This window comes from Ovis aries, chromosome 13 (genome assembly GCF_016772045.2).
Source record: "Ovis aries strain OAR_USU_Benz2616 breed Rambouillet chromosome 13, ARS-UI_Ramb_v3.0, whole genome shotgun sequence".
Classification (NCBI taxonomy): Eukaryota; Metazoa; Chordata; class Mammalia; order Artiodactyla; family Bovidae; genus Ovis; species Ovis aries.
This window is the reverse complement of record NC_056066.1, coordinates 67,066,147-67,081,234: the sequence shown is the minus strand read 5'-3', so window position 1 is coordinate 67,081,234 and position 15,088 is coordinate 67,066,147. Positions and strand designations below refer to the sequence as shown.

The following is a 15,088-nucleotide window of genomic DNA, read 5'->3' as shown; positions in this document are numbered from 1 at the left end:
AGAGTTGGGGCAACAGGAGGAAGAGGGGTAATGCCTCATGGGTTAAGGGTATCTGGAAGCTTCTCTCCCTTGTTTACTAAATTTAGCCAGTTTCAGCACCATCAACTTTCTCTGGAGGAAGCAAACTAGCTCCAACACAGAGGCCTTCACACTGGCTGTTCTCTCAGGCTGGGAAACTTTTTCCCCTTGATGGGCCAGCTTCTTGCCTTTGGTAAGTCTCAGCTCTTATGTCCCTTCCTCACAAAGGCCCTGCCTGAGCCCCAGCCCCTGCCCCACCCGCCCCGTTCGCTCTCATCACCCTGTGCTGATGACTTCATGGAGCTCTTTGCAGTCTGAGCTTATCCTGTGGCTCCATCACCTGCTTACCTCTCCCTTATCTGTCACTGTGAGCTGGGCTCCCCGAGCAGGGACCAGGTCCAACTGGGTCCTGGTTCTATCACGGTGCCCAGGGCAGGATCAGCACCCAGAGGAGGCTCAGAAATTGGTCGCGTGAATGGAGGAAGAGTGAAGAGTCTGGTGGAGGGAGAAGGGCTGGGAGGCATGCAGGAGCCCAGAATCTTTCAGAGGTCGTACAAGACAGGAGGGGATGGCCTTAACCTTCATTCCCACCTGGCCTGTCTCTCGGTGTTCAGCCTGGGTAGGCCCTGTTCTCCTCTCTGGCTTTGAATTTTGATCCGTACAATAAGCAGTGGGGCAAGATGGTTTCTGAGATGCTGTCCACCTCTGTCTGGCTTGGCCTGGAATATCTGGTCCCAGACAGACAGACAGCTGGACGGCTCAGTGCTGGGCTCAGCCCCAGATGGAGAGCGTGCGGGCGGCAGCTTTGGCACTAAATAATAATAACACGATTGTACCGCTAAGGGAGATTTATGGAGCCCTTTCCCAGCCATGAGCTCAGTGTGCTTCCGCGAATATGAAGCCATTTATCTACAGACAAGTTCCTTTAATCCGCGGAAGGATGGTTTCCTCAGAGAAAATGGTTCTCCAGTCCCCACTGCCTAACGACTTGCTGTCGGCTTCTAAATTAATGGAGAGAAAGATTATGTTTTTCACGAGCTGCTGGAAATGTGTTGGCTCCTTTGCGGCCTGCAGACATTTTGTGGGTGACGTGGGGACAAGCAGAATCCCCAAAAGGGGCCTGACCGGAGTGAGGGGGCTTCCAGGCCAGGTCTGGCTGACAGTCTCCCTGTGGAACTGCAAGGGTGTGGCCCCGCCTGGGCCAGTTTCTCCTGTGTAAGGAGGTACTTGCAAGATACCCTCTTGAGGCAGGACAGTTGAGTTCAAATCCCAGCTTCTCCCTGACCTGAGGCAAGTGACTTCACATCTCTGAGCCTCAGTTTCCTCCTCTGTAAAATGGGCCACTGGTTCAGTGAGATCCTACATGAGATGCACAGAGGCTGGCAGACGGTCGGTGGTTCAATCAATATTAGCCAGTCTCCTCCCTCAGCACCACTTAATAGGGGTTCATACCGTCCGAGAACCCACATTTTTCAGCTCCCCAATTTTCATGATTATCTACCACAACCTCCACTCTACAGAGGGGGAATCTGAGCCCTAGAGAGGGTTGAGTCCTTACTGGTCCCTAAGTCTGGAAAACTGGCCTAAAGATCTCAAGGGTGCTGGGGATTGTTTCTGGTGGGTCCTTGGGGAAGAAAGAGGAATATTGTCATCAGCAGCAGCAGCAGAGAGAACCACAGCCATGCTGGGTGGGGCGGGGCCTACCATGGGTTGGGCATTTTTATTAATTCTCTCTAGCTAGAGTCATTCTTGAAGCCTCCTCTCTGCTCAGAGGGAGTACATCCCTATCTTCACGGAGCCCCCAACCCCCTCTTCTGTTGTCTCCCAGGTGACCTGGTTCCACATGGACTGTCAGGACCTGATGGCCCAGCTCAGGCTGGGCAAGGCCCAGAGGACCAGCCCTGGGGACCAGCGCCGTCTCCACCGCTACCTGCAGCGCCTGGCATCCGAGTTTCCTGCTGAGAAGCTCACAGCCATGGGGTTGCAGGTGGCCTCATTGAGCCGGGAGGGCCTGGGCCGGGACCTGTGGGAGGAGGCCCAGGCGAGACACGAGGACATCCAGATGCTCCTGAAGAAGGCACTGGCCCACTGTCCGTGCCCGGCAGGTTCCCCGGCCCGCCCCGTGTGCCCAGAACTCAGAGGGGCGGCCGCCAAGGACCAGGGCCTGAATGGGGAGGTCACTTCCAAGGGCAGATGGGACCTGCCCCTCCAGGACTCACTGGGTTCAGATCGTTCGCCCAAATCCCGTTGGCCTCCTTGGGCCACCAGGCGCGGACAGAACAGAAATTTCCAAGCAGCCCCTGCGACCCAAGAAGCTGGCCAGGCTGTTGAGGTTGATGAAGGCAGAAGCTCCCATGGGCCCTTAGACCCCGCGCCTGAGCGTTTCCTCACCACCCTCTTCTCCTGGCAACGACTCCCCAGGCAGACTCAGATCCCGCAGCCTGCTGGGGACAGCTTCTCCTCGGAGGGGACAGGCTCACAGACATCTCTGGAGGACTCGCCCCACACGAGTCCCCCTGCTTCCCTCTAGCTGGGAGTTCCCATTAATCACACCAGGCTCCCAAGGGCGTGGGGCGGGGGGTGCCTGGGGTGGAGCCCAGCAACAGATGGGGAGCCCAGGACTATCCCTCAGAACGTGGCTACTGAGTTTGGCCCGTGCTTGGAGGATGAGAACCCGGCACCTGCTCCTGGCCCCAGGTAGCTCCGGGAAGCCCAACTCTCACATTCAGAATAGTGAGAGCGCAGGGCAGGGCAGGGCAGGGCAGGGCAGGACATGGGGGAGTGTGGCATTGGTTCCAAAACCCCAGAGCCTCATCGTGGAAAGAGCTGACGGTACAGACCTTTCCAGAGGTCTCTGACCTAGGCAGGCCAGATGCCCACCTGGAGTTCTGGGGTATGCCAGCTTCCCCTTGGAACACGAGGGGCAGAGCTGCCCTCATGATGGAACCCAGGGTGGGGAGGTTGGGGAGTGGTTTCTTGTCTTAGGGGCCCACAAGGAAACAGACCCTATGCAAGGATTCAAGTGCACATTTCTTTGGCTTTGATCCCAGGAACTACTGGCAAAGGAGCAGGGGGAGTGAGTCTGGGAAGGGAATAAAGGGTGTGCTGTCAAGGGAACTACTGCGTGTAATTTATTCGCTGGCACTGCTGGCCTCAAGAAAAGAGAATCACCTGCTGGCGGCCAGTTAGTGCACAAAAGAGGGGTAGGGGGGTGGACTGTCTGCCGCATCTCTGTCACTTGGCTCCTCCAACAGACATGAGCATCAGTCTGAAGTTCAAGGAACCCCAGAGAGGACTCCTTCCTTCTCCTGTATCTCTGTCTTCTTCCCCTCCCCAGCACAGGTCCTCAGACCCTACCATCTGCTCTCCCCACCCCCAAGCCCCACCTCTCTTTAGGCACAGCCTCTGGTGTCCAGTGCCCTCAGGTTTTGCTGTGGTAGGGAGCCTCGTCCCCAGCCAGCAGGTGGTGCGAGGAGACAGTGGGAAGAGACCCAAGAGGCTCTGAGATCAGAGCATCCAGAAGAAAGTGAGCCTTTCATAATGCCCGGAGTGACCCCGGCTGGCGCCTCCCCTGAATGTCATTATCCCAAGAGTGTGCGCCCATCTGTCCTAGGATGCCTCACCAAGGTGGCCTCTGGTAGCTTAGCCCTGGAATTTTCCTGGCTCCGGGATGAGGGTGGGGCACACGTCCTCCCACAAGATGAGGCTCTAGAAGGAGCGGGGGAGGCAGGACCGGAGAACAAACAGGGTTTCTCAAGAGCTGTCTCAGTAGAGAGAGTCACACAAACCTCAAGGCCCAAAATGTCTCTGGGCATCTTCCGGGACTCAAGATTCCATCAAGAGTGGTCTGAGGCCTCTCTGCCTGAGAACCACAAGCAGAGCTGATCGAAGGCAGCTTCCTAGGGGATCCCACCCCAGAAAATCAAAACCAGGCCCCGTGGGGCGGGATGGCTGGAACTTGCATTTGTAACCAACTGCTCAGGCAACACAGTGAAGTGTGGGTGCTGTTGGGAAACACTTGGGGCTGAGACCTGAGCCGGTCCCCTGACCCCAACCCCAAGCCAGCTCTGATCTTTCATTCCAATCTCCTGCCTTCTGTCCAGACAGGCCTGAGGATGCAGGAGGCATTTGATTGCCCATCTCCATCTATGCCTGTTGCCTCAGAGGGGGACTGAAGGCTCTTAAAATGCTGTTGCCATAGCAACAGCATCCAGCCAGTGGGGACCACAGGCAGGGAGCCAGGCTACCTGGGGTGTAAGAATGAAAACTGAGTTCTGAGAGGCTACAGCTACTGCTAGGGCTGAGGGGGGCTGAGGAGGGGTGTGGATAATTCAGGAATCCTTGGGAGAGAGGGTCTCCAAAGCCATCTCGTACATCCCTCTGTCTCCAAAAAGAACCGAACCCCAACAATTTGTTTATTCACAGCAGCCCAAAGGAGAGAAGGAGGTGCAGAAATGAAATATAGTAATTAATAATAGTAGGGCTTTCTGGTGGCTTGGTAGTAAAGAATGCCAGCCAATGCAAGAGACACAGGTTCGACCCCTGGTCTGGGAGGATCCCACATGCCAAGAAGCAGCTAAACCGGTGCACCACAACTAGTGAGCCTGTGCCCTAGAGCCTGGGAACTGCAACTACGGAGCCCTCATGCTACAACTACTGAAGTCCGTGTGTTCTAGAGCTCATGATCAGCAACAAGAGAAGCCACCACAGTGAGAATCCCAAGGGCCACAGAGACAATCCTGCATGCAACAACAAAGACCCCAGCACAGCTAAAAAGTAAGTAAAAATTTAAAAATGATTAATAATAATATTAATAGTTAACATTTATTCTGTGTTTTCTTTGTGCCTGGCTTGGTGTTAAGCCCTTTAGACGCTTTGCTGGCCTTGTTGAATTTTTCTCAACAATCCTACGAAGCCTATACTGATAAGGAGGAAACTGAGACTCAGAGAGGTTTGGTGATGCCTTGCCCAGTGTCACATCGTGAGTGGCAGAACTGGGACTCGACACAGACTGATGCTTCAGACTCACCCTCGGACAAGCTGGGCTGGTTGCTAATTCTGCAGTGACCATGGGCTTTGTCTCTTCAGCAGTCCTGCTGTGCCCGGACACTGCCACGCAGCCAGGGGCTTTGGCTGGGCCGGGACCTGGCCCTTTAGGCAGCACTTTCTCTGGTCTCCAAAAGCATCCAAGGTAGCGTGGCTTGGTGGTCTGTCACATGGATGGACTGGGGTCCTGCCCAGGCTCCATAAATCACAAGCTTTGGCCAGATTATGCCACCTTTCTGTGCTTTGATGTCCTCATCCTTAAAATGAGAACCACCAGACCTCAGGGGCTTGCTGTGAGTATTAAATGAGTTACTATATGGAAGGTCCTTAGAAAGGCTCCTTAGTAAGTGTTCATTAAGTGATGTGTAGTGTTATACTCTGGCACCAAGCCAGCCCAGCCACTGATTTCATTACCCAACAAATCAGGGAAGAAATTCCTCCAGAGGACGTCAACGGATTCCCAAAGAGTCTTTTGCTCTTTGAATCATGTGGACTCCCTGATTAGTATTCTGGATCCCCAGCTGTCTCCTGAAAGCCAAAGAGAGCTGATTGATTGACTTTGCCCTGATCTGCCCATGGAGGAGGCATGGTGTGCCCCTCCACCCCAAAAGATTCTCTACTAATCCCCAAATTCTGTTCTGAGGCTGAGGAGGGGCAATGTCTCTCTGTTGGATCTCTTAAGAAAGTTTGCAGCCTGTTCTGGTGGGAAGAAAATGGGGCTGAGGAGGAACCCCAAGTCTGTCAGTGATTTGACTGTGATTATCCCAATGTGTTGGGAAACCCGTTGCAAGCTCCAGGAGTGGTGGGCAAGGGCTGGTAGGAGCACAGCCTGGGAGTCAGGGACCTCACATGACCCTTCCGCCCTGTTGCCTGTTGGCTGCCTTCATGACCCCAGGCAGGTTGCTTTCCCTTTTTGGTCCTAAGTTTACCCCATCTGTCCCATTGGGTCACTGAATGGATAAGGAACTTTCTCTTCTTTTGATCAGAGAGCCCAGCCTTTGAATTCAGGCTTAATTGTCTGGTGACTCTGAGCAGATGGCTGCCTCTCAGTTTTCCCCATCTGTCCAGTGGGTGTGTCAAGCCTGCTGGGCCAGGATAATAAGATCGCGGGATCCTTGAGCTCCACATTACGTCTTTTCCTCCCTGGAGGGCTGAGAAATCCAGACTGTGAGGTCTGAGAAATCCACTGGGCAGTGGCTGGAGGCAGAGGTTGGACTGAGCCCAAACAGAAGTTCAGGCACTTTACAGTTTACAATGTGGTGGTTTTTTTTTTTTTTTTTTTTTTGTCCATTCATTCTGCATCCGATATTCCCTACCACCCTGAGTGCATGAAATTCACACTCTAGAATGTTTCCATTTTACAGATGAGAAGACTGAAGACTGGAGAGGAGAGGTGACTGGCCCAAGATCACACAGCAAGAGAAAAGAAGGACCAGAGAAGGGAAACCACAGAATTTGGATTGAGCTCTGGTGCATGCTCACTCCAGGAGAGCAGATGCTCAGCCACTCTGAGGTGGGCACCCCACACCCTCAGGTCTTCAAGTTACCCACATTAGACCAAGACAGGGCAGCTGGCAGCACAAGCCGCCCTCTGGGTACAGCAATGTTCTGTTCTCTGTGAGCTTCGAACTGGCTTTCAGCCCAGGACAAACCCATCAGGCCCAAAACCCCACCCTCTCCCAGCTGCAAAATAGCTCCCTGTGGGCTCCCTGGAGAATAAACAACTCCTCTGGCCAGGTAACAGGACCCCTGGATCCCATCCCCTGCAGTCTAGGGCATGATGGGTATCTGGGTGAACTGCTGAACTTCCTCAGGCCTTATTGTTTCCATCTGTGAAATGGGGGGATTGGTCAAGACCAGAGACGGCAAGAGGATGTCATCTGGCCTGTGGAACCCTCCCAAGTCTGCCTCCTTCTCTGAGTACCATCCATTCAGGCACCCTGGCTGGAAACCACGAGTTGTCCTTGAACTGCCCCAGAGCCCCCAGATCCACCCTCCTCATCTCTCTCTAATCTACTTCTTTCTCTTTCCATCCTCCCATCCTCATCCCAGCCTTCATCTTCTTTCCCCTGGACAGTTATAACAGTATCCTCAATGGTCCTCCTGCAGCCTCTTGGGCCCTTTGATCTGCCCTCCGCACAGAAGTTAGAGGGACCTTTGTAAAATGTAAACTAACGCTAGTCCCCGCTTAACACAGCCCAGCAGCATCCCAAGGCACTCCAGGTAACCCCCACTCTGCCCATCGCTGTGATCTACAAAGTTCTGTGTGGTCAGGCCTCTGCCCATCACTCTAGCCTTACCTCACTCCCTTATCTCCATGCTCTCTGAGTTCCAACAGCACTACCTTCCTCTTAGTTCCTGAGCTGTTCCAAGCTCTTTCAAGTTCCCCTGGAAGCAGACCTGGCCACAAGGACTAAGATACTGGTGATTTGCTGAAGAGGAGATCATGAAATCATGGAAAGGGGAAATAGGACAGAGAAGGGAAGCAAGCCAAGGTGCAATTTCAGATCTAGCCTCAGCCTCTGCCTAATCACCTGGAGATTGCTGGAGGGTATTTTCCCACTGCAGGCCTCTGCAAAAGCCTGCTGCACAAAGCAAGGCCCAGGAACCCTAGAGCAGTGCTTGCTTGGAAGGTTAAAAGTGTGGGCCCATAGAAGATAATATTCTGTATTACAATACATAGCAAGTTCTCACCACTAAATTATAAATTTTTTAAAGTTCAACTGAAAAATAGGGAAAGGAGGGACTTCCCTGGTGGCCCAGTTGGTAACACTCTGAGCTCCCAATGCAGGGGGCCTGGGGTCTGATCCGTGGTCAGTGCACCAGCACACGCCACAACTATGACCTGGTGAGGCCAAACAAATAAATAAACATATTAGAAAAATGGGTAAAGGATCTGAATAGGTATTTCTCTAGATAAGATACACAAAATTTCAATAAGGGCATGGAAAAATTCTCAGCATCATTAGTCATCGAGGAAATGCAAATCAAAGCCACCATGAGATATCATTTTACATTTACTAGGCTAGCTAGAATTTTAAAGTCCAGTAATGTTGGCTGGATGTGGAGAAATTGGAACCTTCATACATTGCTGGTGGGAAATGTAAAATAATGCAGATGCTTTGGGGAAAGATCTTATTTAAATAGTTAAATATCAAGTTATCATATGACCCAGCAATTTCCTTCCTAGGAATTTTACACCCAAAAGAAATGAAATCATATGTCCACAAAAAAATTTCTACATGAAGGTTTAGAGCAGAATTATTCATCATTGTTAAAAGGCAGAAGCAATCCAAATAGTGGTCAACCAACAAATGGATAAACAAAATGTAGTATATTCATACCATGAGATATTATTCAGCCATAAAAAGGAATGAAGTCACTTCTGAACTTATTCTATGAAGCAAGTGTTATCTTGATACTGAAGCCAGATAAATATATCACAGGAAATGAAAATTACAGTTCAATATTACCTTATGAATATAGATATAAAAATCCTCAACAAGATACTAGCAAACCAAAGAAAATAGCACATTAAAAGAATTATACAGTGTGATCAAGGGGGATTTATCCCAGGAGTGCAAGGGTAGTTAAAGATAAAAGAAAATCAATCAATAAAATATACCACATCAACAGATTAAAGGGAGAAAAATCATGATCATCTCAATTGTCTCATTTGACAAAATCCAACAGCCTTTCAGATTAAAAACAAAATAAAATAAAAACAAGAACAAAAAGAAAAAATACTACTCCGAAAATAAAAGGGAAATTATTTAACATGATAAATGAAATTCATGAAAACATAACAACTAAGATCAAATCAGTGGTGAAAGACTGAAAGTTCTCTCCCTAAGGTCAGGAGCAAAACAGGATGCCTGTTTTCACCACTGCTATACAATATTGTACTGGGAGTTCTGGACAAGAAAATTAGATAAGAAAAACATATAAAAGGAATTCAATTAGACTGTAAAAAGAGCAATTAAACCTCCAAAAGGAAAAAAAAGGCTTCCAAACTGAAAAGAGATGAGTAAAATTGTTTTTATTCACAGATGGCATGATTCTGTGTATAGGAAATACTAAATAATCCACAAGAAAGCTACTAGAGCTAATAAACAAATTTAGCGAAGTTGTGGGTTACAAGAACAACACACAAAGATCTGTATTTCTACACACCAGCAATGAGCAATCTGAAAAGGAAATTAAGAAAGCAATTTCATTTCCAAAAGCATCTGAAAGAATAAAATACTTAGAAATAAATTTAGCCAAGGAGATGAAAGACATCATATTCATGGGTAGGAAGGCTTAACATTGTTAAAATGTCAATACTATCCAAAGGGATCTGCAGATTCAACATAATCCCTATCAAAATTCCAACAGCCTCTTTTTGGACAGAAACAGAAAAACTGATCCTCAAATTCATGTAAAATAGCAAGCGGCCCCCAGGTAGACAAAACAACTTGAAAAAGAAGAACAAGCTAGGGAGACTCTCAGTTTCCAATTTCAAAACTTACTACAAACCTACAGTAATCAAAAGAGTGTGGTACTACCATAAGGATGGACATCTAGACAGAGGGAATCAAAATAAACCCATACATCTACAGTCAACTGCTTTTCAGCAAGGCTGCCAAGTCCATTCAATGGGGAAAGAACGAGCTCTTAAACAAATGGTGCTGGAACAACAGCATTTCTTCTTGTAAAAGAATGAAATTGAACCTCTTTATTTGTATAAGCTTCGCAGCATATACAAAAATTATCTCAAAATGGATCAACAACTTAGACTGTAGGGGATAAAGCTACAAATCTCTTAGGAGAAAACATAAGGATAAGTCTTCATGAGCTTGGATCTGACAATCAGTTCTTAGCTATGACACCAAAGGCATGAGCAGCAAAAGTAAAAGTTGATAAATTGGATTTCATAAAAATAAAAAAACTGTATATTTATCAAAGCATATTATCAAAAAAATGAGAAGGCAACCTACAGAATGGGAAAAAATATTGGCACATTTTATATATGATGAGGGTTTAGTATCCAGAATATATAAAACACTCTTACAACTCAGCAAGAAAAAGACAAGTAACCCAATTTAAAAACAGGTAAGGAACTTTAATGAGACATTGCCCCAAAGAAGATATATAAATGGCTAACAGGTACATAAAAAGATGCTCAACATAATTAGTCATTAGGGAAATGCAAGTCAAAACCACAAACAGATACCATCTCACACTACTAAGATGAATATAATTGGAAAAGCAGAAAATGAATATTGGTGAGGACGTAGCGAAATTGGAACACTTGTACATTGCTGGTGGGAATGCAAAATGGTGCAGCCCCTGTGGAAACCATTTCGGTGGTTCCTCAAAAAGGTAAACATAGAATGACTCAGCAATTCCACTCCTAGGTATATATCCAAAAGAATTGAAAACAGGGGCTCAAACAGGTACTTGTACACCAATGGTCACAGCAGCATCATTCATAGTAGCCAAAAGGTGGAAATGATCCAAGTGCCCATCAAAATGTGGTATATATGTACAATGGAATAGTATCCATCTATAAAAAGAATGTTCTGATACATGCTACAGTAGGGATGATCTTTGAAAACATTTTGCTAAATGGAACAAATCAGGAAAAAAAAGAACCAATATTGCACGATTTCATGAAATACCTAGAGCAGGCAAATTCACAGAGGCATAAAGTAGGTCACAGTTTATCAGGGGCTTGGAGGAGGGAGGAATAAAGAATTATTGTTTAATGGGTCCAGAACTCGCAAATCTATAGAAACAGAAAGTAGATTAGTGGTTGCTTAGGATTGGGAGTGTGGGGTGAGAGGACATGAATCCTTAAAGAGCAAAGTGTTTTTGGGTTTTTTGAGGTCATAAAAATGTTCTGAAATTGACTATGATAATGGTTGCAGGTATCTGTGAATATACTAAAAACTATTGATTTGTATACTTTAAATGGGTGAATTGCATAGTATGTGAACTATATCTCAATAAAGTTTATTTTTTCTTTAAACAATCAAACAAACAAAAAAGCAGACAGAAGCCAAAGGAGGGATGCAGAGAAACAAACAATGATCATAGGAAATCTGGATATAGCACTGACAATTTCTGCTTACAATCTATTTCTTGTCTCAAGGCCTGGAATGTTCTTCCCCTATCTTTTCAATTAGCTAAGCCTTCTTTATCCTTCAGATATCAGCAACAGAGTCAGACTTTCCTGGGTACCCTTAAGGAGTCAAAATCCCCCTTTATGCAGACCATGTAGTTCTTCTTCTTATCACTAATCTCAATTGCTATTTTGCAATATTTTATTAATGCTCATATCCCCCACTAAACTCTTGTGAGTTTCACAAGAACAGGAACTGAACCTGCCTGCTCAATGTACCCTAGGCACAGGGAAGAAAATCAACAAAATTTGTTAGATGAATGAATACCAACTTTGATTGATTAGTAGGGACTGCCTAAAGCACTTGGTTCTCTCGGTTAGAAGGACTTCTATGATTGATTAATGATGTCTGCCATGGATGAGTATGTGACGGAGATACTAGTGTTTGGTGCTCCTGCTTAGTCATCTGACTCTTTGCATCCTCATGAACTGTAGCCCGCCAAGCTCCTCCGTCCATGGAATTTTCCAGACAAGAATGCTGATGTGGATTGCCATTTCCTGCTCCAAGAGCTCTTTTGGACTCAGGGACTGAACCCGCGTCTCCTGTGTCTGCTGCCTTAGCAGGTAGATTCTTTACCACTGATGCGTCCCCAGATTGCCATCCCTGAGCTACAAAGGGCCATCCCTCAGGGTCTCCCATCAGAGGGCACTCTAGAAACAGTCTCATCTCCCTCAGCTCCCAGGAGGAGAGTGCAGTTGTCATCCCAGCTGGCCTTGATAATCAATCACACAACCATGCGATGCCATTAGGATTTGTCACTGAGTCACATCCAGGTGCGCCAGGCAGGAGCAAGCGGCCTCATTTGCATCTCATCTGCATGGAAATTTGCATACGCCTCCACAGCTCTGTCTCCTTGCAATTTTCAAGTTAAAATGTCATTATCACTCCTGTGAAGCCTGTTAGTTCTTGATTTCATTTTCCCTGCTCCTCTACCCAGACTCCCTCCTAAGCTTCAGACATTCACGCCTGGGCTGGGAGAAGAAAATAGGTTGGTTCTGTTGCTGATTCACTTGTGATTTCCCTCTCCAGGCCATGTCTGTGCCACTCCTATGGGAGCTGCCTATGGGAGCTGCCCTTTAAACAGTCACAGGAGGGCTGCAAATTTAGCCGCTAGACTGTCCCTGTGAAACCTCCAATTCCCCACCTTTAAAAGCCTTTGACCTTGTTGTGCCCTCCTCCTGGAAAAGCCTTCTCCATTTTCTTCAGGGTGAATGTCCAGCATCCCACCCTTTAGTTCTCAGTTTATATTGTGCTGCAGCCCCTCAGTCATAAACTGATTGGCTGAAAAGATAGACATGTGACCCAAACTCACCCATAAGATTCCTTTCTCAGGATTTGGATTTGGGACTCAGAGATGCTAGGCAGTTTCTGAACTGAGCATGTGTAAAGTTGAGTTCAGAGGGCACTTGTGTCCAGCTGTGTCCACAGAAAGCAGAGAAGTAGTCCTGGGGAAGGAGGGGGAGACCAAAGCTGATGAGCCCAGAGCCAGCCTCGAGAGACCCAGAGTCAGCAAAGGACAAGGCTCCCAATCCAGTTCCCACCCCCAAGGCTGGGCTGCCCTGCTCGCTACTGGTTCCACCCCGTGTCTCTTTTCATGCTTCGGCAAGATCTAAAGCCCCGTATTTCTTGCGGCCCAGAGGAAACAATAAGGAGATGAAATGGAAGCTTGAGGACCCCAAAAGGAACTTTCGAGGGAAAAAAATCTGATACTTGACATCTCAAAAAGAGCACAGAAGCTGTTGTGAAAATAGAAAGCAGAATTTAAAATTAACTTTCTTTTTTGATGTTTATACTGAGAAAAGGGGGCATCATAAGTTCTTTAGATACAGGAGCTATGACTTTCTCTTTCTTTTAAAAAAATGTGTATTGAGGTTGATTTACAATATTATATGTTTCAGGTATACGACATAGCAGTTCACAATTTTTAAAGATTATGCTCCATTTATGGTTATTTTAAAATATTGGCTATATTCCCTGTGCTGTATAGTGTATCCTTGTAGCTTATTTATTTTATACACTACGGTTTGTACCTCTTAATCTCCTACCCTTATCTTGCCTCCCCCCACTTCCCTCTCCTCACTGGTAACTGCTCGTTCTCTGTATCAGAGTCTATTTCTCTTTTTGTTACACTTGTTATATTTGGTTGTGTTTTTTAGATTCCACTTATCAGTAATGTCATACAGTATTTATCCTCTGTCTGACTTAATTCACTTAGCATAATACCCTCCAAGTCAATCCATGATGTTGCAAATGGCAAGATTTCATTTTTAATGGCTGAATAGTATTCCATAATAAATACACATTTGTATGCATGTATATATATATAGACCACATTTTCTTTCTCCATTCCTCTGTTAATGGACACTTGCATCGCTTTCCTAGTTTGCCAATTGTAAATAATGCTACTGTGCACATTGGGGTGAATGTATGTTTTTAAATTAATCTTTTCTTTTTTTTTAAGCAATAGGAGCTATGACTTTAATCTTCCAAAAAGCTAGGATCATCACCCTGCCCAGAGGCTACCTCTTCCAGGAAGCCCACCCGGATGACCCCAACCAAATCAGAAAGGCTCTCCTACATCTCTGAACCTCTCAGTCCTCAGTTTACCCTTCATGCTGAGCACTCATCCCCTTAATCTGACCTTCATTCCCTTGGGACTGTGTATAACCAGAGGGCCCCATCTGAGGCCTGGAGGTCTGCCCCTCTCAGTACCTGACATTGTTTGTTACTACTAATAAAATCTAATACAAAATGACAATGGCCTTTTATTTGCTGAACATCTATTCTGTGCCAGATTTGTTGCAGGTGATTTGCCTGAGTTATTTCATCATCACAGCAGGTCCATCAATTTTATAACAGAGAAAATTAAGGAAGTCAACCGTAAATATTCATTGGAACGACTGATGCTAAAGCTGAAGCTCCAATACTTTGGCCATCTGATGTGAAGAACTGACTCATTGGGAAAAACCCTGATGCTGGGAAAGATTGAGGGCAAGAGGAGACGGGGACGACAGAGGATGAGATGGTTGAATGGCATCACTGACTCAATGGACATGAGTTTGAGCAAACTCAGGGAGATAGTGATGAACAGAGAAGCCTGGTGTGCTACAGTTCATGAGTTCTTAAGAGTCGGACATGACTTAGCGACTGAACAACAAAGGGTCAGAGAGGTTAGGTAATACTTCATAGCTCACACAGCCCCTAACTGGTAAAAAACCAGGATGTGAACCCAGGAAGTCTCACTTCAGAATATGGGCTCTGAACCTCCCCACATAGATTTGAATTCCCATGCCATCGGAGAAGGCAATGGCACCCCATTCCAGTACTCTTGCCTGGAAAATTCCATGGATGGAGGAGCCTGGTAGGCTGCAGTCCATGGGATCGCTGGACACGACTGAGCGACTTCACCTTCACTTTTCACTTTCATGCATTGGAGAAGGAAATGAAAACCCATTCCAGTGTTCTTGCCTGGAGAATCCCAGGACAGGGGAGCCTGGTGGGCTGCTGTCTATGGGGTCGCACAGAGTCGGACACGGCTGAAGCGACTTAGCAGCAGCAGCAGCGGCCATTGGAGAAGGCAATGGCACCCCACTCCAGTACTCTTGCCTGGAAAATCCCTTGGGCGGAGGAGCCTGGTAGGCTGCAGTCCATGGGGTCGGGAAGAGTCGGACACGACTGAGGGATTTCACTTTTCACTTTCATGCATTGGAGAAGGCAGTGGCACCTCACTCCAGTGTTCTTGCCTGGAGAATCCCAGGGACGGGGGAGCCTGGTGGGCTTCTGTCTATGGCGTCTCAGAGTCGGACACGACTGAAGTGACTTAGCAGCAGCAGCAGAGATGCCCTATGACTTGAAGA

At 47.2% G+C, this 15,088-nt stretch overlaps 1 protein-coding gene across 6 annotated transcripts in view; it reads left to right on the top strand.

Annotated features, from left to right (window-relative positions):
* Positions 1 to 13,986, top strand: part of KIAA1755 (KIAA1755 ortholog) — a 49,384-nt gene extending 35,398 nt beyond the window's left edge. For 3 of the 6 annotated variants that reach the window (XR_009596115.1, XR_009596112.1, XR_009596116.1), the window contains 2 exons: positions 1,847 to 4,794; positions 6,429 to 13,986. Coding sequence is in view for 1 of the 6 variants with exons in the window: in XM_012189180.5 (XP_012044570.3) it covers positions 1,847 to 2,548 (702 nt within the window). In the remaining 5 variants the exon portion in view is untranslated. Of the gene's footprint in view, positions 1 to 1,846 lie in introns of all 6 variants that reach the window. The other 3 variants (XR_009596113.1, XR_009596114.1, XM_012189180.5) reach the window with 3 other exon arrangements.
* The last annotated feature ends 1,102 nt before the right edge of the window (positions 13,987 to 15,088 follow it).